The 25,360-nt window shown below is 45.7% G+C and overlaps 3 protein-coding genes across 8 annotated transcripts in view; 2 read left to right on the top strand and 1 right to left on the bottom strand.

Moving 5' to 3' along the window:
* The window catches only part of abr (ABR activator of RhoGEF and GTPase), a 133,436-nt gene extending 129,943 nt beyond the window's left edge, over positions 1-3,493 (top strand). For 3 of the 5 annotated variants that reach the window (XM_036525815.1, XM_036525817.1, XM_036525818.1), the window contains 2 exons: positions 31-181; positions 1,826-3,492. In XM_036525815.1, coding sequence (XP_036381708.1) covers positions 31-181; positions 1,826-1,915 — 241 coding nt within the window. In that variant the 3' untranslated portion in view covers positions 1,916-3,492. Of the gene's footprint in view, positions 1-30; positions 182-1,825 lie in introns of all 5 variants that reach the window. The other 2 variants (XM_036525816.1, XM_036525819.1) reach the window with 2 other exon arrangements.
* Positions 3,494-3,601: 108 nt separating this feature from the next.
* On the bottom strand, positions 3,602-7,079 carry timm22 (translocase of inner mitochondrial membrane 22 homolog (yeast)). Its single transcript, XM_036525474.1, has 4 exons — positions 6,811-7,079; positions 6,113-6,309; positions 4,838-4,910; positions 3,602-4,405 (listed from the first exon to the last, which is right to left on the bottom strand). The coding sequence occupies exons 1-4, from the start codon at positions 7,067-7,069 to the stop codon at positions 4,329-4,331; spliced, it is 606 nt and encodes a 201-aa protein (XP_036381367.1). The 5' UTR covers positions 7,070-7,079; the 3' UTR covers positions 3,602-4,328.
* Positions 7,080-7,746: 667 nt separating this feature from the next.
* Positions 7,747-25,360, top strand: part of specc1 (sperm antigen with calponin homology and coiled-coil domains 1) — an 83,782-nt gene continuing 66,168 nt past the window's right edge. For both annotated transcript variants that reach the window (XM_036525343.1, XM_036525345.1), the window contains exons 1-2: positions 7,747-7,805; positions 11,001-11,039. The gene's annotated coding sequence lies outside the window, so the exon portion shown is untranslated. The remainder of the gene's footprint in view (positions 7,806-11,000; positions 11,040-25,360) is intronic.

Raw genomic sequence — 25,360 nt, 5'->3', positions numbered from 1 at the left:
GCTGATGCTTGGGATCCTCTCTCTCCACAGGGTCGCAGAGAAGGAGCCCATCAACAAGATGTCCCTCCACAACCTGGCCACCGTCTTCGGCCCCACCCTGCTGAGGCCCTCCGAGTCAGAGAGCAGCAAAGCACACATCACCCTGGCCTCCGACATCTGGTCGCATGACGTCATGGCGCAGGTAGGCCGTGTTGGACGGGCGGGAGGGAGTTCATTGAGGTTTCACGCGGGGGAGGCTTCTGGGTCACTTTGTTTACCTCGTGCTGAAAGGCCACCTCTTTGAAGAGGCCTCACACGAGCCGAGCCTGATTCAGAGACCGGTAGGATCCCGCAGCTGGATGTGGGATTTATGAAGCCTGTGTGGGAGGTCAGCTGCGAGAAAGCCACACGCGATCTCGCCGCCAAGAAGGACCGCAGCTCACTTGAGCGGTATCACTGCATAAAAAAATCCCAACATTAACACAAAACAGCAGGGTACTTTATTGCTAAAGAGTGCTCCATTGTATTCTGAGGCTGCAACTGAAACCGAAGTAAATCCACAAACACTGGGGCCTGCTGGGGGAAAGGGCATTAGAGGCCACCTGTGTTTGGGTCACTTCAGTCCCTGGCACCAAGACACTGAAAATATCACATTATCATCAATCACTCCTTTCACCACAGAAGAACAAGGAGATGAGTTAAACTGTAAACGGTGCCATGCTAATATTCCCAGGATGACAAATGAAAGCCGGCGGTAATTCTGTTTGGAGAGCATTTTCCTCGTTGGAGTTGTGGGAAAATGCAGTGAGAGAAGGAGACGTGGTGTGTGAATATATACGCAGATGTGGCGCTGAGCTTTGAGCCGCTTGTGTTTCGGCCTGGCCAGCTGGACCCTCACAAGTAAACAGGAAACTGCCGCACCACCAGCGCCTAAATTTAAACAGGAATCCCACACTCCAAAATAAATGGCAAAAAGAAATAAACAGGAAAAACTCTGCCATTCGCCCCATCGTCTGCTCTCCGGAGAGACTTATTTTCCTCTCCGTGCCCTGTGACCTGCTCATAAGAGGGGCCAAACGTTGACGGGATAAATAAGCATGACCTGTCAGCTTGCAGTATACCTTGGCTCCGCTTAAACTCCGAGCGAGTCCAATAAGGCCGCATTGACAGGGCTCAGAGGCCTGTGGGTCAGAGGGCACAGACCCACGGTACGGTCAGCAGGGCCAAAGAAAGGGGGTCTCTGTGCAGTGATGGTGAGCGCACCCCTCGCTCACCACGTTAAAGATCTCATACGTGAGCTGCGGCCGACCTGACCGCCTGCCTGAAGTCCGAGGCACATGCGATCCGTAGCCGTGGGAACCTGCCCCCGCGTCGCCCCTGTCTGTTTAGCCAGCACTGCGCCGGACAGCCAGCTTCCCAGGCCCCTGCGATGTATGTTTCCATGGCAACAGGCATGGAAACTCTGGTCCTCCAGGTCGTTTTTCACCCCTGTAATTTTCTTCTGTTTGCATAACATTGGCTTTTGGGTATTATTATTATCATTGTGCTATTAATAACAGTAACAGTAGCAGTCATAATAAAAAGTATTTTTATCATGGTCATTACTATAATTGCTCGCTTGTTGATGTAGGGCATCCGAAAAAGTCGTTTTAGACAAAAAAAATCACAAATGCAAATCTTGTATACTTTTTGTACGTTGTTTAACTAAAGGGGTTATTTAAAGATGCTTGATTGTTGATGTGGGCCATTGCCACTAGCCTGTGCGATGGGATGCCCACGCTGGATGTGTGTAGTGGTGTGATCTGCCGGAGCGTTCGATCTCACCCTCCTTCCTCTGCTCTCCCAGGTCCAAGTGCTCCTCTACTACCTTCAGCACAATCCCATCTCCTTCACCGAGCTGAAGCGCAACACCCTCTACTTCTCCACCGACGTTTAGCCGGGGGCCGCCGCCATGAGGGACTCCGGGAGCTCCGCCCCACACACCTTTTTACTGTACAGCGCCAACGAGAGACAGAGAAAAAACTAAAAAAAAAAAACAAAAAAAAGAGAAAAAGCTAACAGACAGAAAGCCACTGTGCTCCCTCTGCATTCCTTAGTCATGTTGTGTGTGTGTTTGTGTTGAGAGCGCCAGTCCCCCCCCCCCATGATCTGTCTGGTGGAAGCTGAAGATTGGGGAGAGCAGCGGCCCTCTCGCCCCGGGAGCCCGCCTCCCCTCGCTGCCTGATAGCGCTCGCGCCCCTCGCCCCGTGACGGCCAGGGTCGGAGCTGAAGTCCGCCACACTGACCCGACACAGGCCCGTTCACTGCCCTGACATCCCATCCTGCCCCGCCCCGCCCCGCATAAAGACTTCAGCTTTTCTTCCATCTCTTGTTTTGAAATGGGGAAGACGGGGGGCATGTACTCCTCGACTCCCGAAGCTCTCTCGTCCGTCCCGAAAAAGGGCCCCCCCCCCATGTTTGTTCCCGTCGCAGTGTCATGGTAAAGTAACTGAGAACGCAGTCTCCGGCAGGCGCTCGGACAGCCTGGCTGAGGAGCGACCGTGTGCGTGTCGTGACCGTGTGCGTAGCGTGGTGGTGTCTGACTGGGTAGTGGTTTCAGAATGTTCTGTTACTCAGTTTTTTTTTTCCTCCAGAGGCATTCCAGAAATGGCATTTACATATTTTATAAATATTGTTTGTTTGATAGTTTATCTTTTGGTTTTCTCTTGCTTTGTGCATGTGGTTTCAGGAGGGTTGTGTGGACGATACTGACACCAGGGAGAGGCTTCACTGGCGGCGGGTTCTCCCGTCGTCACAGGTTCTGTGCAAAGGCTCGAAAGCATCCCGTTCAGGAACACAGCCCTCTATTTGTCAAGTTTTGGCCAAATTTGCCCTATTTATTATAAATATATATATTACGTGTGCCTGTACAGTCCAGTACATCTATAGAATTACTCTGCGGAGCCCATTGTTTGAAGTTTATCAGGTAGTGATGTTTTTTAGTTCATTTTCTCCTTTCCAGTCAACGTTGACTGAGCTGTACTGTAATGATAACATGAACAAACAAAAAAAAAGAGAAGAAACAGATGTACAAATTCTGACAGTTGATTCTTGAGCGGTTTTCTTTAAAATTGGTATGAAATCCTAAATGGGGGTTGTGAGATATGACTTAACAAGTATGGAAAATGTTCTGCTTCTTTAAAAAGTCAAGCCTGTTCTGTGTACGACAGCATTCTAGTGTAATTATGGGATGATCTGTGTAATTGCCCTCGTTGCATGTTCAGCTTGTCATCGATCAGGCCGGGTAACACAAAGGTAGATTTTCCTGCTGTTTTTCTGCATCGGCGCCCATGATCTGAGTGTAGAGCCATGCAAATCCAACCTTTCTGCTATCAAGCCCGCAACATATCTTAAAAATAAGCACTGTTAGATGAGTACTATTTGATATTTTTAATATAAGATTAAAAGAAAAAAATCAAAACTGTGTATTTTACTTCCTTTAGGAAGAAATTGAGTACATACTGTATTAACAATAAGGGTTAATGTTGATGTGAACTTTTTTCTTTTTTTAGGAAAAAAATAAAATAAAACTGTACCAAACGCAGCTGTTTTGTCATGCTTTATGAATATGACATGTGCTCGGTATCGTTTCTGTAGTTTACATGTGTTGGTTTGATCAGACATTCAAGAAACAAGCCAGTGGCAATCCAATAAATGGAACACCAGACATTTCATGTTTAGTGCACTGTGAATTATACAGATAGTTTACCCTTTGCTGGATACACAATAGTGCGTAAAGGATTCATGGCTTCCTTTTATATGAACAGGTCTGCACTGGCTGGCTACAGAACAGCTACTCCGTATCAAATGAAGACAGCACGCTCAAATTTGATCAGGATTACACTTGTTTCTTGAGTACATTTATTTTACAATAAATACTTCAAAACAAAATCAAAAACAAATCGGTCCAAAAATCAATTATGTGAAATCTTGAGATTTTATACAGGAGCTAAACCCCAGCCTTGAGAGGCCACAGCCCAGCAGGTCTTTACACATCTCTCAGTTTCAAACTGTAAGGCCAGATCTTTAGTATACAAAACTGATTTCATTAGGGCTCAACTGCAGGTGAAACCCTGACACCGTCCAGCCCTGGAGGACTGGAGTCAAGCGGCACTTACGATGCAATATCCATAAGGAGCACATTGACAAAGAGCATCTCTGGTCCCCATAATCCACAGATCCACAAACATCACTCCTCATGGCCGCAGCCAAGCTCCATCCATGTCGTGACCAAAAACCAACAGGCCACAAATACAGTTTTTTGTTTTTTCAAAAAGAAACAAAAAAAAAACATCTTGTGGTGGTGCTCATCATCGTAAGTAGTACTCTATGGCAGCAGAAAAGGCGGCGAAGCCTCCACAGCCAAGCACTCCGGCTTTCAGGCCAGCTGTCCAGGGAAGAACAACACAGCATTTATTATATGAGCAGCCACTGTGGCTACATATGTAGCCATTGTATGAGCCTGGTCTTAAAATGTCATAAATATCTATTAATGGCAATAATATGTTTATGGATTACTGATCTCTGCATTATTCAAGTGGCCTTTAGTTTTGCATTCTCCTAACACATTTCTGCACAACTATACTCTCCCTTTCTGGTTTGAAATGCAAATGAATGCTGTGCTCAAGAGCCCTCCCAGTACACCGTAGGAACACAGTGGGACAGGCCAATATAAAGACTAGAAAGATACATACAATACATGGTAGCTAGAAAGGTTTTCATGTAGTCCAATCACTGGCAAAAGGCCACTGAGGAATTGCTCTTAAAGTAAAACATACCATAACAAATAATCTGAACACTGACTTGACAGTGGGCCTACCTCGGAATCCAATTGCTCCCCCAGTTACACAGCCGCTGTAAACAGCGTTTTTCCAGTCCGATTTACCTCTGTGCTGAAAGGGGAAACATTCACAAGTCAACATCAGCACCGACACAGCAATACTAGGGTGCATTCAAGGGGGAAAGATTTTATGCAGCCTTTCACGGAACCTGTCCTACTTCAGTTACATTTTGAAAACCTGCGCTCGTGTTCTCCTCTTAGGAACCCGTGTTTCTGAGATATGGCACATAGGTCCTTCAAAGGTACTGCACTTATTCATAGAGCACATTCAGGTTTACACAGCATGAATTCTGCTGCTGTGTGAGACAAGTTCTGTACAGCACTGCACAAAATCTGCCAATGTGAATTAACCTGATTGTTAAGCGCCCTTATTGTGGACACCTTGCTCAAGGGAAGAACAGCCTGGTGTGGGCTCTGCACCTGTTTACAGTTTACAAGTCAGGTTCCTTAACCATTATGCCATACAGGCATCTCTAACATTAACTTTTACTGTTTAAATTGTTTTAAATGTTAGATGATTCCATTTGCAATACAATATTTACCAACGTCTCTTAATATATTTTATCCAATTGTAGTAAATGCCATATCATTTGTGTCTCTAATATACTGTATATAACCAAGAAATAACTTAAAAATACATAAAAAGGAAAATCTTTCCACTGAAAACTATGCCACATTCTCTTTGGATAATTCAAAGCTGAGAATATAAAATGGGGACAGTGATTGGTCCCATGAGATTGGTTATTCTACTGAAGACTTCCATCGCAGTGAACAGTATACCATATCATCAACAGGAACGGACCAGAATCTAGGCCAGGGACAGGCTATTCCAATCTTACAGGCCCCAAAACGAAAACCAGCTGGCCGTTATTTGGACACGCAGTCTGTTGATATGATGTTCCAGGTGTTAATCAGTTGCGCGTTGAAAGGTCACTCTAAAACCTGCAGGACGCAATCCCCAAGGGCTAGAATTGCTCATCCTTTCAGATGGAGAGTATCCGTGACAGCGGTATTACGTTATTGACCCACTAGGGGGCAGTATAGGACCATTATGCAAAATGAAATATTTTTGTTGTCAAAATCATCCTATGTGATCTATCTGATCTACCCTAGAAAAAATAATAATAAAAAGATGCATACTAGAACATTATTTGCCAGATCTTCGCATTTTCAATGCATACAGTCTAAAGCAGTGGTTACACAATATAGGCATCATATCGGCTCCTTAAACAGAAACAAGGTGTCATAACTTACTGATTCAATCAAGCATTCAGTGAAGGAAAACATTGCGCCCACGATGGCAAAATTTTTTGCATACGACATGCCCCTATTTCCCATGTCTTTCAGGACTTCTCTTGCTGTTGGCGTCCTCATGGGATCCTTGGGGTCAAATCCAACGTTTGTGTCAATACCAGCCGTAAAAATGCCGAACGCACCTCCCAGCACAGCTCCTGCAAGGAAGCATTATGTTTAAAAGGGACTGTTGTCATACTTCAGACTTCTCATTTCTTCTAATTTTTATTCTAATCTAATTTTTAATTCTAATTTTTTCTTCTAATTTCTTCCAACTATTAACATGGAGAAGCTTGCTAATATTGTGTGAAATTGTAATTGCGATCACATCTGGAAAAATAAGTGAAGGTTAGCTAGCTAGCTTTCTATCCAAAATCACCGACCACAGTCTTATTTACTGTATACAAGATAAGATAATTGGCTACTAATATTTAGCAAGACTGAATATTTTGTGCGACTGCATTATTTAGAGACAAGTTTATTATGAACACGCACAAGGTAGCGACCTAGCTTGCTAGGCAGCGAGGACTTGGAGTAGACACTACGTGCATGTAGTTAGTTATTTGGCAGATCGACTTAACAAGAACCCAGACAACTAATATGAACCCAATGCCAATGTCAATTAGTTAGCCAGCTGTGAGGTGAAAAGACATCTGTACCTGCAACACAGGCAAACGCCGCTTTGAAAGTGCAGCTCTCCATCGCCCGTTCGATTTTCTTTTGCTCATCGCTTTTATGGGGCATCGGAAGGGCGCCCATTACCATGGGATTTAGCTCCTTTATCTGCCGCTTGTCTCCTATTAGGTGATCCAGAAGAGCACTGTACTGAAACTGATCGATCCCTGGGTTCGACTCTGCTGAGACTCCGCTTGGAACACCCGATTCCGTGCCATCACTGCCGCTCGTGGACGCCGCCATGCTGGAAGTAGCGAATAGTCAAAAGAACAGAGCGTTGTCCAGTACTTACGATTCGCCAATATTAAGAGAGCAGCCATTTGGATATTTACGAAGATTTTAATATAAGTGTAATATTTTGGAACATTGCACTGTTGCACATAAACTAATTCTGAAATTTTGTTTCCATTTAAAATAGACTGACGGTGTTGTTGTACTTTCAAGGTTATGTTATGTAAAGGGCGTAATATCATCTCATTCCATGTTTCAGCAGATTCGACACGATGCACTGCGAGGAGGATGTGTAGCTTGACCGATCTTGAGCTCACTGACCTTGCATATAAAACCGCTGGATGTCACCAGATGTCACATTTTGTTGTCATTTGCTTTGAGAGTAGAAGATCAATCCTAACATATCACACAACTTTGCTAAATTTCATACTAAGCTAGTCTAGATGCGCTTATATCTAGTTATTAACAAAACGTTGGTGGGGTGTAACTGGATGCAAGAGATTTTTTTGGTTGTCTCTCTATCACTGAGCTATCTACAATAAAAAATAAAACTTGAAAATAAGACAGCAAGCGTCGTCTAAATGCTTATCTGTTCAGCCCTAAAAAGCACGAATTAAACTAGGAGCAGCACTAATGAAACTACATGCCCCAGAGGTCTTCACAGTTGCTGCAGTAACCTCGCGCGCACCATCTGGTGGAACAAACCGATCTTTTCAGCATCGCTCCTCACATCAGCAGCAGTGAACAGGTGAGAAGAAAGGTGGATATTTCGTTTCACATATGAGGCGTATTCGTTATTTATGTTATTATTCTGTTTAATACAATGGCTGACAGCTCGTCTTTAAGGTGTTTACGCGTCTTAAATGGACACGATTTTTGTTAGTTTGTGATAACCTGTGATGAGCGACAGTAGCTGACTGGCTAGAGTTCACTTCGTGTAAGATTGCTTCAGAGACGTTAGATATGTCACCAGCTGGGTAATTACTGGCCATTTTCAAATTGTGTGTTCCTTTTTAGGTCTGTCTAGCTATTGTAATGCCTAATACGTTTTTGTAAAATCATAACATTTCTTGTGATCTTCGGAGTTAACTTAACATTACGAGTAAGCTTCCCACTATAAAGACTACGAAGGAAAAGACTGCAGTACAGGTTTCTAGCTTTCATAATTGTGTTAGCCAGCAAGGCACAGAGTCATCATTTCTGTCACCAACACCGTTGTCATCGCAATGGGCGGATACAGAGGGGGGTTCTCCGTTTTTTGTTGTCAGTGTCATAAAACTGGCATAATTTGTGATGTGGTGCTGGCAATAGCTTGGAGACCTGGTCCTTAGGTGAGGGGAGACGCAGCGTCCAATGCCAGGGTTTGTTGTGATAATGGAGAGGCGCAGACTTGTTGATTTCGCTAGTGGCGTGCGTAATATGAAGATGACCGTTTTTACACCAACGTCATCGGCGCTGGTAATGTAATACAGAAAGAATAATGTAAAGCACTGCGAATGCAATTTTTTAAAAATGCAGCCCGATGTGCTTACTGAGCTTTCAGAATCACATAGCTCTGAACATGTCCAAAATAGTAGAATTGATGTCAGTGGCAACATATTTAGTGAATAACTCGGGAATATTTTGAAAATAGCATGGAACTGACATTCGAGGGAGGTTCATGTCATAATGAACCGAAGAGGGGCATTTATATGAATGGCTGTAATATATCGATTTGTTTTCGCTAAATGTCTTCAGTTCCTCTGTATTAATCAATATTTTAACTGGACTAAAAACAAGCATTAAACGTCCATGGACTTTGAAATTAACCTCCAGCCTAATGTGAAAGTTCTTAACCAAATTAAAAATAGATGTATTAAAGGATATGGGCTCTATACAACACAAGTGCATTGATGAAGGAGGGACCAGCAGTATTACAACTTCCGGTGCTCTCTGGAAAAATCGATGTATAAATGACGTTAATTTGACTTATTAAAATCTGACAGAACAAATCTTTTTCTCATTCTTATTCTGATGCATTTAGGAAACAATGTCTATGTTTGGCAAAGCTGATTTTGGCTGGGAGTTAATTTCAGTCCTTTATTGATCGGTCAGTTTGGCAACGGCACAAGTTCTCTTTTTAATAACTTGCTCGTGTTAGTTACTATAACGTTTGACTTACAGTGTTATGGCCGTATGGAACCATTGGTCCTGGAGAGTTACTTCATGTGCTGCAGTAATTCGCATGACTCTGGCATCCGCATGTTCTTTAGTATAACTTTCAGTTGATGTTAGTGGGGTTGGTTGTGCTAAGTTGTGTCATCTGTTGAACTTTATTGTCGATTTTTTTAAGAGATCCCCCAGGGCGTCGTTAAGGAATAACTTCTTCCAGTGATAAAAATCAGGGGCCCATTTAAATTATAAAATTTCAAACAAATTAATAAAACTAGGGGGGCACTGATGGGATTTTCGCAACATGAAACAGTTTCCTTTAGACCACAAGAAATGTCTAAATTACAACAGTTTTTCACACCTTATACATTTTGTAACTGTGCTACTCAACAACTAAGGAGAGAAACAAAATCCTTTTTATTGGGTCTGTCTTGTCTACGTTAAGGCAGTCATTTTTTTTTTTTGCTATGAAAAAAATAGCTTGATTTAACGTGATTGCTGTGTCTCATAATTCAGCACTGCATCGTGTCACCATCAGTTTAATAAGCTTGAGGCTACCTCAGTAATAGTGGGAATGCACAGTGGAAACAAGTGTGATTTGTTTCTATCAGGTATATGCTCTTTTTCCTTTTGTGGGCTAAAGTCGTAATCTAAAAATAAGGATTTTTTCATTTCCCAGTTAAGCGAATGCTATTTGTAGGTAATTACACCCTTGTTTTCTCAGGGTCCACCATCCAAAAAAAAAAAAAAAAAAAAAAGGAAAGAGCAAGGATTTTTCTCTGGCATAGATTGCTGAATTCCCCGTTTCCCTTTGCGGAACACACTGTCCTAGATCACGGTCTGGGTGCCAGAGAGGATGGAGAGAGCTGCATGTCAACAGCGCACACAGGCTGACTGCACCAAAAACCCATGTGCTTTTGCTTCTGAGTACTAAGGCCTCCTCACAGTCGAACTGTAATGCAACTTTGTCCTTGATTTAACAAATTATGACATTTATGGTTTTCTGTTTCAAATGCTCATTTTTTTGTTGATTGTAGTTTTTTTTTTTTTTTTTTTTTTACCAAATTCATAGTGTTGTGTGATGAAACAAAAAGGTATTCCTTGCTGAAACGTATTTCTTTGATCCAATGACAAAGGACATTGCCCTGAGGTTGAACAGATGCCTAAAAATACTAAATGGCATTACAGATCTCAGTCTCATCCAGAATCTTTATGAATAGGTGACTGTGGGGTGTCTGTTGATTTGTGCATTCAAACACACAGACGTAAGGCTGATGTAGCTCTGCCCATGTATAGGGAGAGGGGCAGCTTCACCTGACTGCCAGCCCTGGCCTCAGCAGCCCAGAGGCTCCGATCCTCAGAGAGCTGAATTACTGAATCTGTTATTCTAGTCACATAGCCCTCTGCTGCCGAGCTCATTTTAAAACCAAACACAGAGGGAGTACGCCGCTATAAATAGACACTCCTCTGAAAGGGGACACGTCCAGCTGTTTCAGGGAGCCAGGGGAGGAAAGGATGGAGGGGTGGGGGATGGGAGGTGGGTTAGGGGGGAGGTGATGTGGGGGTGCTCACAGTACAGCCAGGTGTCCACCCGCTCCGCACGTCCGTCAGGGTCAAACGCAGCCGTGAGCGAGGAACGTGCACCCCTCGGCCTTGTTAGCGCGGCCGCGAGAGTCCGTGCACGGCATGCTCAGCAAGGTCCAGGGTGCGAGTTCTCACTGGCATGTGGGATAACATGAGCGCTTGGTGGTGGACCGTGTGACCTCACAGCTGTCTTTCTTTCATTCTGCAGGGAATGGCAGGATTTCAGGGAACGGCGTAACGCTGACACGTAAGTGTCCCGCAGCTCAGCTCCATGTGTTGTGTTTTATGTGCTGGCTGGTGCAAGCATTCTAGAAACGGGGGCGGGAACAATTTTTATGATGTGTGATTTTCATATTCGTGAGCCTTGATAGATTTATTACAGCCATTTATTCTCATGCACAGATTCACAACGGGTGGGTGGTTGTGCGTGCACGTGTTTGTGTGTGAATGTGTGACCGTGCTTTTTGGGAGAGCTGAGGTAGCTGTATGTCCAGGCTTGCAAGCGCTGTGAGGTAACGAGCTGGGTCGAGGACGGAGTCACCTTCTTCTCACTGCAGCGGAGCGAATCTCAGACGCTGCAGCGCTGTCATCTCCTAACGTGAACGATGCGTCACGAAGCAGTGTCGACACCCACAGAACGCATGTTCACTCTGGCACAGCGGAGGCAATCTTACTGATTCCTGTAGCAGAGCTATTGGAACAATAGCAACTTAGCAACAATAACTCGCACTGTGCACAAATCAGATACTTTTTTTGTGCAGAATTTGAAGCATATTTGCGTGTGCTTCGAATAAATGGAATGGGAAATGCGTATGTTTATTCGTTTTATTTTTTCAGTAAAGTGTTAAGATTAGGAGCGACTCGTGGAGAATGGCGGGTCACCTTCTCCAGTTGTTTGCCGTGACGGCTCCGTGCAGCGGGTTCAGGCCGCCGCTGTGTGTCGGATGCAATTAGGGAGAGCAGGCGGAGTAGCTGAAGAGGGCCTTCCCCCCCGGGGGAGCTGCAGATTGGCAGCGTCTGATACCTGATCCGGCGGCTCCTCCAGTGACAGCGGCATCGGGCACGCAGGGAGGGCCGGGAAACGAAGCCCGGCGACCCAAATAACGCTGAGGCAATGCGCGGTCGGCAGAGGCAGGGTTAGTGCGCTCCAGCCGGTAGACTTTGTTTTTACTTTACATTAACATTCTGCAGTCGGAGCTTTACGGTTTCGCTAACGAAAGGCTGACAGAAACTGCCCGCGTTCCTCTCCTCTCCATCCGAAAAGAACAAGCCCTGGATAATCTGTGCCCCTGGAGGGAAGGCAGGCTTCTTGCGCCTACCCTTGGAGCGGCACGTCCCTCTTTGAAGCCGAGGCGCTAATTGTGCAGATAAGGGCAGCCCGCAGTTGGGAATTGCCTCCCTGTTCGGCACTCCATCCCTGCCTGGAATAACCGTGCTTCTAGACATCGAGCGGGGCACTGACCAGGCGCCTGCAAGCCCTCGCCCTCTGCAGAGGGTCGCACCCAACCCCGCATCCCGCAGGTGCGCAGCCGACGAGTTGGACATAGAGGTAAGCCCCCTTGCAGCTCTCCCTCCCCCTTGCCTCCAAGGCAATAAAGGGGAACGTGCCTCGCCATGGAGCCGAGTTAACACCAGAGTGGCGTGCTGTGGGTGACTCGGCCCTTCAGCTGGGGGGGGGCTGTGGTTTGGCTGCCGTCCTGGGAGGGCAGATTGAGCCTCCCCGCCCCGCCGTCTGCGTGTTTCGCTCATGGCAGGATCTCTCTGAGCCGTGTGCCTGTCAGCCCTCACTGCACACGCTCGGATAATGAATCACTCAGGTGGAAGCGCTTCACTGCCTAAATGGGAAAGTAATGGAAAAGGAATAAATCTGTAATATAAGGAATTTATATTTCAAAAGACAGAAAGTAAATTCTCCCAACTTTCACAGATGTTTGTTTTATGCACGTGACCAATGTTTTGTATGATTGGATTGTTATTAATGTTTTGTTCATGTAAAGTTACAATATGTCATACAATACGTTGGCTATAAATATAGTATGTATAAATAAGTGTATTCGAAAGTTGCAATATAGTTGCTACATCTTGCTACAATATACTTCTAATAAGAATAAGAAGTATATGTGACATATACCAAGAATGTAATACTGCTTCGGTTTCGCATGTCAACCTTCATTACTTATTAATAACAGCGCACGGATCCAGGTTGAATGTATGTGTTTGTGTTCTTGGATCGCTTTCAGTCGAGCTGGGGCTCCAAAGAAATAGGCCTGTTGATGCATTGTCAAAAATCGTAGGTGCTTTTCATCTGCGGGCTTTTAACGTCCTCTCTCAGATGATAGTGTTGGACAGGAAATTGACCGCATACTTGCGTTGCACATTTAATCGTTGCCGGCTTCAGTAAGTCTGCGGAATGCTGTTACAAAGGCACGTCACTCCGCCTCTCGCTCGCATGCATTCGGGGCCATATTTGGTCATGTGTCAGCGGGCTGTCAAACGTCACTTTGATCTTTAAGTATATTGGCAAATACAGAGGGCTTGATTTAAGTAATGTCCGCCAGTATGTCATGGACCCCTTTGAAGGGATCCAGCAATTCCCAGTCATGCAAAACATACCTGGCACTGGCAGCTCTGTGGCTTATGTCTTTCTGCTCTTGGAAATAATGGCAGTGCTGTTAACAGTAGCTGTTGTGTGTGTTCATGGGATCTGTTGTGTACATGTGTTCTTAGTGTTAAGTGTGTCTCATCAATTATTTAAGATTGCTAAATAATTAAAATAAGTGTTTGTGGATGAAGTCCCATGCAGACATGAAGCAAACGGTGTGTAGCCTTTGTATGCGACCTTTAATTGCGCCTGTGGCAAATTTCCATGATTACCTACTAGATGAGATTTAGATGCGTTTTCTCGGTTTGCATCGTGGTAACAACCTGCTGCTTTTTATGAAGGTCTGTTTTAATATTGCAAGTCTAAATCTCACAAAGAAGGAAATGACAGAAGCGGGAGTGTCTGAATGGAACACATCATTAACATCATTAGCATTGTAGGCTTGAACCGGACACTCCAGCGGAGTTACATGATTGCACCCAGATCTGATGAGGCAAAGAAGTTGACACACCTACTTGTCACACACGATGATGCATGTGATGTGGATGTAATTTTTTTTTTTTTACATTTAAAGGGACATGAAAAACCAACACACCAACATGATTTTGAATGACTGTAAGAAGAATACAGAATGTGGTATTTAGGCTAATATTTGCCCACTATGGTCACAATAGCTTTTTAAGGCGTGCAGGCAAAACAGGTCGTCGGGTTCTATTGATAAAATGCCTGGGTGGGGTGGCAGCTGTATGATTGTTTGTTAATGACAGGTGAAAAGCCACCTGACCATGCTGTTCTTGGTATCCACCTGGATGAAAAAGAACCAACGCCCACGAACTTCAAATAACTGTCATGCCACAGACGATGAGATGACATCAGAGCACATCCTCCTGCCTTGCTGAGTCATGTGTACAGGGACACGCCTGGAGAACCACGTCTTTAGAGAGATAGTGGAGAGAGATAGTGAAGATCATAGATCGTAATGGTGAATAGCAGTAATCCTTTGTGTGCTGAATATTCCATGTTGCAATGTTAAATCGTACTATGTTGTTTAAAATGACCAGGTGGTGCATCCATGAACTACATAATGTATTTCATATTTAGGAGGCGTTAAGAGCAGGTAATCCTGAGAAATGGTGAAATACAGCATAATGACTCAAATGTTCATGTGCCTATCCCTCACTCTTGAGGCCTTTTGAAGAAAGCAGATAAGAAATGTGAATTTTGTGTTTACTTCAATGCTGTTGGAACAGGAAGTCGGGTCCCTGAGGAGTATTTGGGGGAAAATTTTTTTTTTGATGAAATATGCATGGAGGCATACTCTAGCACTCGTATTTCCAGGACCCGTTACATATTTACAGCTGAGTGTGATTGGCTAGCTACAAGAAAGATGTCAGCATTGCGGTATTAGAGTGGATCACAAAACTAAGGCCATAAATCATCCATGGTGATCTCTCTTTAGATTTTAGATTTGCTCTGTCTCAGGAAGTTGCCATTAGCTCATTCTTCTCTCCCTCCCTCCCTCTCTCGTTCTCTCTCTCTCCACTTTTGATCTGAAAAGTGCTGATAAAAGCTAAAAGAGCTTGAAAGGGTGCTTCCCTCCGCAGGCTCTCTCACACTCTGCCGCAGAGTTGAGTTTTGACAATCCGCTGCACCGCAGAAGCGAATATTCAGTACACAGCCACTCTCCCCGAAGCAGAGACCGCTGTTGCTCGTCGCCTGTCTCCCCTCATTGAAGCGTCTGATTTTTTTTCGTTGGGGAGCGCACCACAGCTGCCGTCGTTCTCGTGCCACCGCGGCGCTTCCTACGGCCATCGGCCTTTCGAGGCGGGGTCAAACGGCTCCTGTTGCTGCCGTGGAAACGCCCCTGCGTCACACCTCGCCACACGCTGAGAGTGCAGTCAGCTGGTCACACTGACCGCAGGACAGCCTACTCAGAGCGGCAGCTGGGAATGAAACCTAGTGCGTTTTATCACTTGTGTAGGTTCCACTGTGAAGCGGAACTCGCTCACGTCCATCTCTCAATTCAATACCTGACCTGTGTGTTTCAGGAAGTTACAGTAAGCTTGTGTATTCAGAAAAAAAGGAGAACATATTCATAAAGAAATCATTGATGGGGAATTTCCAGTCAGGCCATGTGGTAAGCCTGTGTGATTCCCCTGGGCATGCTCTGCCTTGCTCTCCATCTGACACACAGAACTGATATCACCCCACTGTTTGGGCTGCCGACAAAGGTCACGTCAGCCTGTCGGTTCATCTGCCATTGTTTCCGACGCAGAATGCAAGTGACTCACAGGGTCATTATGCTCATGTTTTGCCTACATGAGCTTCTAACATAGCATTCTGAACAAGCAAGACAAAAGTTGTGGTGGCATTTGAGTAGGTCAAGTATCAGGGGTGATTTTGACATCAAAGATATGGCAGCAGCGTGGCGTAGTGGTAGGGAGCAGGGCTCATAAGCGAAAGGTTGCTGGTTCAATTCCCTGCTGGGGCTCTCCTGTTGTACACTTGGGCAAGGTACTTAACCCCCAGTTACCTCACTACGATTACCTATCCAGCTAAATGTATAAAACTGTAACTTCTATAAGTTGCTCTGCTAAATGACAGCTAAGAATGACAGATAAATGACAGCTAAGAATGACAGATAAGACTGTCTGCCATTCTTAGCTGTAATGTAATAAGAAGCAGCAATGTAATGTGTTGAGAAGCTGGCCAACACTTCTCACAAAAATGAGCAGAAAAGAGCAACCATTAAAAAAAATATTTTAAAAACCAAACAAACAGACTGATTTCCCTCCGATTAGACAGGTGTGGCCTGTTACCCAATGGGCTGGTTCCCAAACAAACTTCAGAAACGCAAACAATTAACAGGCTTTGGATGAAACTGGTAAAATAAGATCTGTTATTGGTAGGTTTGACTGGTACAGATAACAAAGGGCCCTTGAACATTTAATAAACGATTAACACAAGCAATTAACATTCAGGTGAAGGCTCTCCTTCACATAATGTAATGGAAGAGCGCCACGAGTGTTACCACTGCGATAGCACAGTGACACCTCACAAACGGTTATTGGGCCGTTATAACACTCTCTGCGTGGCTGAAAGGAAACGCTGGGACGGCGCAAGCTGCCTTATGCAACAGCTTCACACTTCCTGGCTTGATTTACCGCCACGGGCCCCAGGCCCAACGGGCGCGCGGTAAACACAGCTGCCGGGCAGATGCGCGGCCATCAGCGTAGCGAGCCCATGGAGACGGCGTCGTCACGGGGGCGCGCGGGAGAGTACGGTACGTCCCGGGCGCGCTGGTGCACCACACGTGAGGTGGCGAGAGCGGTTCTCTTCTCCCGAGACAGACTGGGAAATGGCGGTTATGCACGCTGAGGCCAGATCATGAGTCACGTGTCAGGGAGAACTGGAAATGCGTGGTGCGCTTAGTCATGGTAAACAACAGAGATGCTTCATACAGTTGCTGTATGCTGAAGGTGTGATGAAGGTGTGATGCTTTGGTGATTTGATATGGGTATATATTTTTATTTTTATACACTATATGGCTAAAAGTATGTGGACACCCCTCCTAATTACTGAGTTCAGGTGTTTCCGCCACACCGATTGTTAACTGGTGCATAAAATCAGGCACATAGCCATGCAATCTCCATAGACAAACCTTGGAGGTAGAATGGGTCGTACTGGAGAGCTCAGTGACTTTAAACGTGGCACTGTCATAGGATGTCATCTTTGCCACAAGTCAATTCGCAACAACAGCTCAGCCACGAAGCAGTAGACCACGCAAACTTACAGAGTTGGGCCGCTGAGTGCTGAAGCGCGTAGCACATAAAAACCGCCTATCCTCTGTTGAATCACTCACTACAGAGGTACAAACTGTCTCTGGCTGCAACATCAGCACAAGAACTGTGTTGGGAGCTTCATGAAATGGGTTACCATAGCTGAGCAGCTGCACACAAGCCCAACATCACTATGCCAATGCCAAGCGACGGCTGGAGTGGTGCAAAGCACGCTGCTACTGGACTCTGGAGCAGTGGAAACGCGTTCTCTTGAGTGATGAATCATGCTTCACTATCTGGCAGTCTGATGGACGAATCTGGGTACACCAGGAGACCTACCTGAATGCACAGTGCCTACTGGAAAGCTTGGTGGAGGAGGGATAATGGTCTGGGGCTGTTTTTCAGGGTTAGGGCTAGGCTCCTTAGTTCCAGTGAAGGGTAACATTAATGGTACAGCATACAAAGACATTTTAGACAATTGTATGCTTCTAACTTTGTGGCCACAGTTTGGAGAAGGCCCTTTCCTGTTCCAGCATGACTGTACCCATGTGCACAAAGCAATGTCCATAAAGACATGGTTGGACGAGTTTGGTGTGGAGGAACTCCAGTGGCCTGCATAGAGCCCTGACCTCAACCCCACTGAACATCTTTGGGATGAATTACAACTGCCGATTGCAAGCCAGTGCCTGACCTCACAAATGCTCTTTTGGCTGAATGGGCACAAATGCCCACAGACACACTCCAAAATCTTGTGGAAAGCCTTTCCTGAAGAGTGGAGGCTGTTCCAATTCCCAGTGGAATGGGATGTCCAATAAGCTCATATAAGTGTGATGGTCAGGTGTCCACATACTTTTGGCCATATAGTGTATATGGGCATATGGTACAATTTTGGGTGCTATACCTGTCAGTTGAGAATATTCAGTATGATTCCATGCAACAATGTTGGTACAACTTATGCAAAGAAATGCAGTCAGTTTGTAAGACCTTTCCTTGCCAAGTTATTAACCAATTCAAGGTAAACTTTGTTGTAATTGTTAGTAGGGGTGGGCAAATCTGAACTTTTTTCTAAAATCTCTTATAAGATGAGTGGATTCCATGGCCTTTTTAGCTGCTGAACACAAATCCACCAAGTTCTTGGACCTAAAATATATTCTTGAACCGATTCAATGGACGTTTTCCAAAATAGCAGCAAAAAGTTGACTTTTTCTGGGAAATTTCTTTACAAATTCCTTGTAACACATCTTTTCATAGGTGTTTCAGGTTGCTGAATTCAAGAATAAAGGAATTAGAACAATTCAAGCATGTCTATTGCCTGAAATTTGTAAAAAGTGGGTAATTTCACCATTACTACAGTGTGAACATGCTACAGAAAAGGAGGATTTGCAACAAAATTATCACATTGTCAGTGCATATTGTCAATATCACTTGCGATATTGTCCTCTGGCTTCAAAGCATTTCTTATGAAAGTTTGAAGTTCCTCCATACTGAATTTCTCCATCTTGAACTTTCCCTCTACTTTTTTGACACGTCTCATCTGTCGAATGTCTGGGGCAATCGTTAGTCTTAAATAGGAAATTTCAGCTAAAAGCTTCTTCTCACTCAGTTTAGACAAATCATCCAAATTGTTTGGTGTCATGGGACCACCAGAACATACTGTGGCAAGAAAGTCCGCCCCTAGCTTCTTTCCTTGCTTGACCTCATCCGAGCACCTTGCCCATTTCCATTATTACATTACATTACATTATTGGCATTTAGCAGATGCTCTTATCCAGAGCAACTTACCCAGGTTACAGGTATTTACAATGCTATCCATTTATACAGCTGGATATTAATTGAGGAAATTGTGGGTTAAGTACCTTGCTCAAGGGTACAGCAGCAGTGTCCCAGCGGGGACTTGTCTATCCTCTGGAGATTTTGATTCAAAATCAGAATCTACCAGTAGTGCATTGCTTACAACAACATTCTTTGTACAATGTGTTTGGACAGACGTACTACCACCACTGGCTTTAGTCTGATTGTCGAGCTTAGAAAATTCGGACTCGCAACCCAAATTTGTTAATTTCATTGTTTTCGTCTTAATGTGAATGCTCCAATTGCTTTGATTCCTTCATTTTTGAATTCAGCAACCTTGAAAACCTATAAAAAAGATATACTGCAAGCCATGTTGGTAAATTTCTAAGGAAATATCTGAAAAAAACATGAATTTTTGGCCACCATTTTAAAAAAGTCCACTGAACCAGTTCAAAAAATCATTTTAGGGCAAAAATCTTGATGGATTCGTGTTCAGCAGACAAAATGGCCATAAAAACCACTTGTCTTGAAAAAAAGTTCAGAATTGCCCACCCCTGTTGTTAGTAGAACACAATGAAAAACACACACTAATACAAATGCAGTTTGTATACAGTATACAAATATAGTTCTGTTGTTTCTGTATGGTAGAACAGTAGAAAAACTTTGACAAATTTTATCAAATCATTTCAATGAATCAGTGGGATTTTTTTTTATTGTATTGATGAAATAGCATTGATTTACTGACGAGATTGTTCTAAATTATTCAGACCACATTGAATAGATATAACCACTTGATGAATTGACAGATTGCATCGATGATTCAATCAGATCACATTAGTGAATCACTCACATTGCACCAGCTGATTGTTACTTCCTGGCTGCACGCACTGATTGTCAAGTATGTCCATCGAAATGCGCACATCACAGAAAGCTAGTTCTCATATGAGTGATTTTTGGGACTAGGCAAGCGTGTCCCTTGCTATTAGCATGAAGTGGAGTCAGACGGGCATACTTCTCCCCCCTCCCACACACACACACTCACTCACACCTTCACACACACACCAATATCGACCTGTTTTTCCTGGCCTGGCTCTCTGCGGGTGGCTGAACTGAGACGTGTGAGGCAGGAGCTGGCAGACGAGGACAGAGTGTGACCAGCCACACGGAGGGGACCGTGTGCGTGTGAATGTGTGCGTGTGTGTGTGTACCTGCGTGTGTGTGTGCGCGCATGTGGAGGGATATGGAGGAGGGCTACAGATGGCCTGCTGCTGAAACCGGCCTCCAGCTAATCATGTGAAACTGCACAAAGGCTTGGTTGCACTGTTGCACTTGGCCAAGATGCACGTGTCGTTGCGTAAGCGCACTTTTTCATAAGAGTGACATCGCGTTTCCATCGCAGGCCTTTGTGACCATCGGTCTGTCATACTCTAACACCAGTAGCATGCGGCGCTCCAGTCCTTACAGTCAGTACACTGCTGACAGCCGGCAGCAGTGTGGATTTGACCCCGGGTGAAATTCAGACCGTAGATGAGGAAATGATGAGGCAGGCAGATTTCCTGTGATATACCTCCATGACATCATAACGGTCTCTCTGGCCAAAAAGAAGGTGAAGAAACTGGAAGCATCAAACGGGGGGATTCATTTTAGTGTCAAAGAAATACGTCATTTTTTTTCACCAGATACTTTTCAAAAATAGATATTAAACATAGCAATTACTACTGCGTGCTCGCCTGCATGTGGGTTGATTTTTGTCAGGGCTCAGGCAGGGACTCAGGCGCAGACAGTGGAATAGGGTGCACAAAGCGTAGTTTAATAAGCCGATACAGGGAATCAAGAAAACGTAGTCAAAACAGGCGAAGTCAGAAAACCAGAAAAGCACGGCTAACAATACCAAAAACCGGATCCAAAAACTTGGTCAAGAAAACGGGCAAGAGAACAGTAAAACAGCAGGCAGGCAGAACAGGAAAAACGGCTTGTAGCAATACAGACAAACTGAGACGAACTCGCAATGAGACAAGAAACAAACAAGGAATATATAGGGCAAGGCTGATGACAAGATGGGGTTCAGGTGTGCAGGTAGGCGGGTGGAGCCAGTCAGGTGACCAGGTGGGCGGAGACGGGGCGGAGAGCAGGGCAGGGCTGGAACACAGGGAAAAACAAAAGCACATGGACAGGGAAAACAAAAACGAAAACAAAAACAAACCCGGCTAAGGAGCCGCAGTCCTGACAATTTTAGAGTGCATGGTTGTAAACGGAATGTGGTGTAACTCAGCACATCATGTATAAAATGACAGTGAGGATTGCGTTCAGCGTGCTTGTCCCCGGCAGTCACGCGCTGCCGGTCCGTCAGCTGTGCTGTTTGTAACGTGTTTACAGATTACTGAGACCTGTAAGGCCTCTTTGGGGAAATAGCTCTGAAACAAACAAGACGGCGGTAATTGGTTTCCCAGCTGAAATGCAGCAGGGAAGTGCATCACACGGGGCTGACGTGTGAAGGAGGGCCTTAAAAGCGCCGATTGTGTGAAGCGCTGCTTTTAAGACAGCTGGTAAAGGGTAAAAAAAACGAGGCTGTACACAGGGCCTCTGGCTGAAAGTATCCTTTTCCTGTGGTGGAGCCAACTTCCCTGTTCCTCTCTCTGCGCTGGTTAAGGAGAGGGAGGACAGGCTTGCACTCAGCCTCTCTGTCTGTGAAAAGTGTGTGACTGAATAGGGGTCAATGGGAGTGCACTGCCCGTGGGCCAACACCAGACCACAGCAACGCCCATCTGTAAGAGGAATGCAGCCGGGTCGTACCCAGAAGAGTTGGTACGGTCCGCTGGAATGTAACTCTCCTTTCATTTCTCGTTCGCTTCCTTCCTGCCTCTCACCACTTTTAAATTTTTCATCCGGTTCATCTCTTAGTTAGATGTGACATCGATATCGAAGAGTGGTATCAAGCGCTGACACTGAAGCGCGGTGAAGCTGTTTGGATTTCCTCTGTATGTAACCCCAGCTTCACGTCGGGGATAGGAATGAGTGATACTCTGCCGGCAGTACATTTGCTTTGATTAAGAAGTAGATTTCTCTGCAGCGGAGGCCCATCTCTTTGGCCATCTGCTGGCCGGGACATTGTGACATCACCTCTGTTGTGTGGGCTCCACCTCGCATTCCTGGAGGAGCTGAAGGGCCTTGATGTTCCGCTTCTCAGAGGAAGTGCAGTGCACCCACCCGCTGATGCTATCGACGTGGCCCTGTTGACACAGCTCCTATGTAGCGTAGCCCATGTGAACCGGCAAGAGCTGGCCAAATATTAGGGCATTTCTTCAAAGCATTACAGTGTTCCTAATTACCCTTAGCAAAGCGTTTCCCTGGACTAATATCCTCCTTACTGCGGTGCTTTCATTTAAGGATTTGTGACTTGTTACTTGTGATTTCAGCAGTGCAGTATCTAACATAGCCCTCAAGCGTATTCAAGTCTGTGTGTGTGTTTACATGCAAATGTGCTTCTGTATGTATGTGTTAATATCTGTGTGCATGTGGCTGCGCGTGTGAAGATGTTTGTGCGTTTGGCATTGCTTGTGTGCGTGCGCCTTGCCTGAAAGAAGGCCACGTGGAAAATTGTGGAAGCTCGGCCTAGTCTGAGTGCCTCGCGTTTGGATGACAGAGGTGTCAACCGAGCCAGAGAGGCCAGGAAAAAACGACAAATTTTCAAAAGAGTTCAAACTTGTTTCCTTTCGTCTGGCCACAGACAGCCAGATCCAAACGGTGACATCACCCTGGAGCTATGCTCTCCTCCTTAAATCAGATCTCGCTCAGCGATTATTCATATAAATGTGAACAGCAGCCTGCCTCTGTTTTAAGGACAGTTGCCCTGTGCTTATGAGATCAGGACAGCTTCAGACGGCCTTGTTTTCTTTGCTCTGAGAGTGCTCGGTGGAGGCGCTGGCCCAGGGAACAGGAAACGCTGGCCGCCGCTCTCATTTTGTTTGGAGAAGTAAGATATTGAACAGACACATGGCAGACCGCAACGGAGAGTTTCGCGTGTCTCATGACAGGTGGCGTTTCAAAGTTAACCTTTTTTTAACCAGAGGGAGCTAAGCTCTGCTGCATGGTGGGGATGTGCCGTTGCGCTCAGTGTCACAGAGTGAGTCGGTGGATATCACTGAAGTAGCCGGCGCTGTCAGTTTCAGGTTACTAGAATCCTGTAGTGTAACAGAAGAAGAGGTGGTGGCACGCTCCCCCCAGTCTTCTAATGGTTCTTCTAGAAAGTGGGAACAGCAACATCTGTGTCACGTTTGTAATTTCCTATTAGCGGGTGGTGCGCAGTTTTGCCTTAATCACAGTTTGAATCCGCGCTCGTGTGGTACGAGGCAGGATGGACTGCCTCATAAAGCCCTTCAGAACTCTTTCAGCCGTCAGCGTTGCCTTGGAAAACACCCTTTGTGTGGTATAAGGGTGTGGCCGGTCAGCATTCAGAGCTCGCTTTTTACTGCCGACCACAAGACGCTAGACTTCTAATCATGCCCTCCAAATCATATTTCACTGTGTGAGCCCTTCTGCTTTCCCAGAGCCCTCGGCGTTTCCTCCCGTTTCAGATCGAAACTGCAGAAAGTAGGAAACGTGTTTTGAGGTTTGCCCTGACAGCACCGCGCTCACTTCTCTTTGCAGAGGCTGCAGTTACGTGTGAGACAAAGAGGGGCTTTGTCAGCGTTTGGTCGGAGTTTAGGAGAGGAGATTGAGTATTAGGTGTGTGAGCATCTGCCCCCTTGTTTTTAGTGCTGGAGGAGCTGGAGAAGGGGGGAGCAGCGTTCTCTCAGTGGAGCAGCCGGCACTCAGAAATAGAACAGCGCAAGCGTTTGCTCTCTCTCCGAGACGGGGTGCACTATGTGACGGGCAGGAGTCCCGGGGAGGGGAGGAGAGAGGCAGGGCTGGGACGCAGGCTGGAGAGCGCTGAAAACCCCGGGCGCTCTGGAGTGCCTCTTCCTGGCCGCCCCAGCGCTCAGTGGGCGAGCCGGCCGCGGGAGGGAGCCAGCTTCCGTGTCATAATCAGAGCGCAGCTCCCCCAGCCGGAACGCGCCGCGGCTTCCCTCTCTGGGACTGAGCCGCCAGTCCGCGCAGCGCGTGCAGACAGAGGCTCACAGAGAGCTCCACGTTCCTCCCGACCACCGGCTTTCTCTCTCTCTCTCTCTCTCTCCGTGAGTACCCGCGCCGCACCGCACTGTACCCTCTCTCTCTCTCCTTTCCCCTGTCCTCTCAGCTACTGCTTCGACCCGGGCTGTCGATCGGAAACCACTGTGTCAGACGGCGCCGGGGAAAAACCTTAGAGCAAGTGCACCAGAGGACGGAGGTCTAATTGAGCTGAGAACATAGCTGACTTTGTTTTACCAGTGTAGAGAACACCGGTACAAGTGCGGAAGCTCAGATTTGCCTTCTGATTATCACTTAAAAAGGAAGTAGAGAGCAGCCTGTGCCGTTTGGACAGTAGCCTTGATTCAAATGTTCATAGTAGCCTTATTATGCATTATTTATGCGTCACCCTTTTGCTCTCTGTCTTTTTGCATAACAATCCATAATTCTCCCTAGCTGTTGTTGAAATGATCCTTTCTGCTGGAAAGCTCCCAGGATCTTTGAGTGGGAAAGCTTTGGAAAATCCAGCAGGTCAGAAAATGTGCTGTTGTAAAACTTTGAGAGCTGTGACACATGTTGGTATGCATGCATGGAGTTCAGCAAATGCACTGCGTTACTTTGGTCAAATTTCAAATTCACACTGAAATCGTGGTGAAAACAGAAACGGCCTGTGCTTCTGCTGTGTGGGACGCATCTGTGAATCAAAGGATGTGATGAAGCAACATAGTATTTAACCCCACATCCTTTTTGAAGACCTCTGCCAAAGTGAATGGAGTGCAAGAGTGACTCTTGTGTTTTTTGTTTTTTTAATGTGCCCCTATGGTGAGTTGAAATCAGCCACGTGCATGTTATATAGAGCATGGAGGAGCAGTGAATATGAATCGTATGAATCAGAGAGAAATCGTCACACTATAGCATTACACGCTAGCATTCCATACAACAGCATGATCCGTCTGGTCTCTGAGAACATATCGACCACATCTATTTTTAGCGTATGCATCATGTGTGGGAATTGTAAGTCTTGTGTCTTTCCTTGCAGCTACACAGGAAGTTAACAGGAAGCAGAGCATGGTTTAGTCTCTGCCAAAAAAAAAGCCCTCATCTGTCACTGAGACCACTGAAATGAGGTTTCCCTCTAACACCGGTATCATTTGATCAGGGCACGGAGTTATCATTGCCATGCTTTTCTGTGTTGTTGAAGATGCACAATCATCGCTGTGCCATCTGTCACTGGATGTTGAGCAGCATTAAGCTTGGCATTTGCAGCGCCAGTGTGTCACATACTCAGCC

Source organism: Megalops cyprinoides, chromosome 3 (genome assembly GCF_013368585.1).
Source record: "Megalops cyprinoides isolate fMegCyp1 chromosome 3, fMegCyp1.pri, whole genome shotgun sequence".
In the NCBI taxonomy this organism is placed as follows: Eukaryota; Metazoa; Chordata; class Actinopteri; order Elopiformes; family Megalopidae; genus Megalops; species Megalops cyprinoides.
This window is presented reverse-complemented; position numbering and strand designations above follow the sequence as displayed.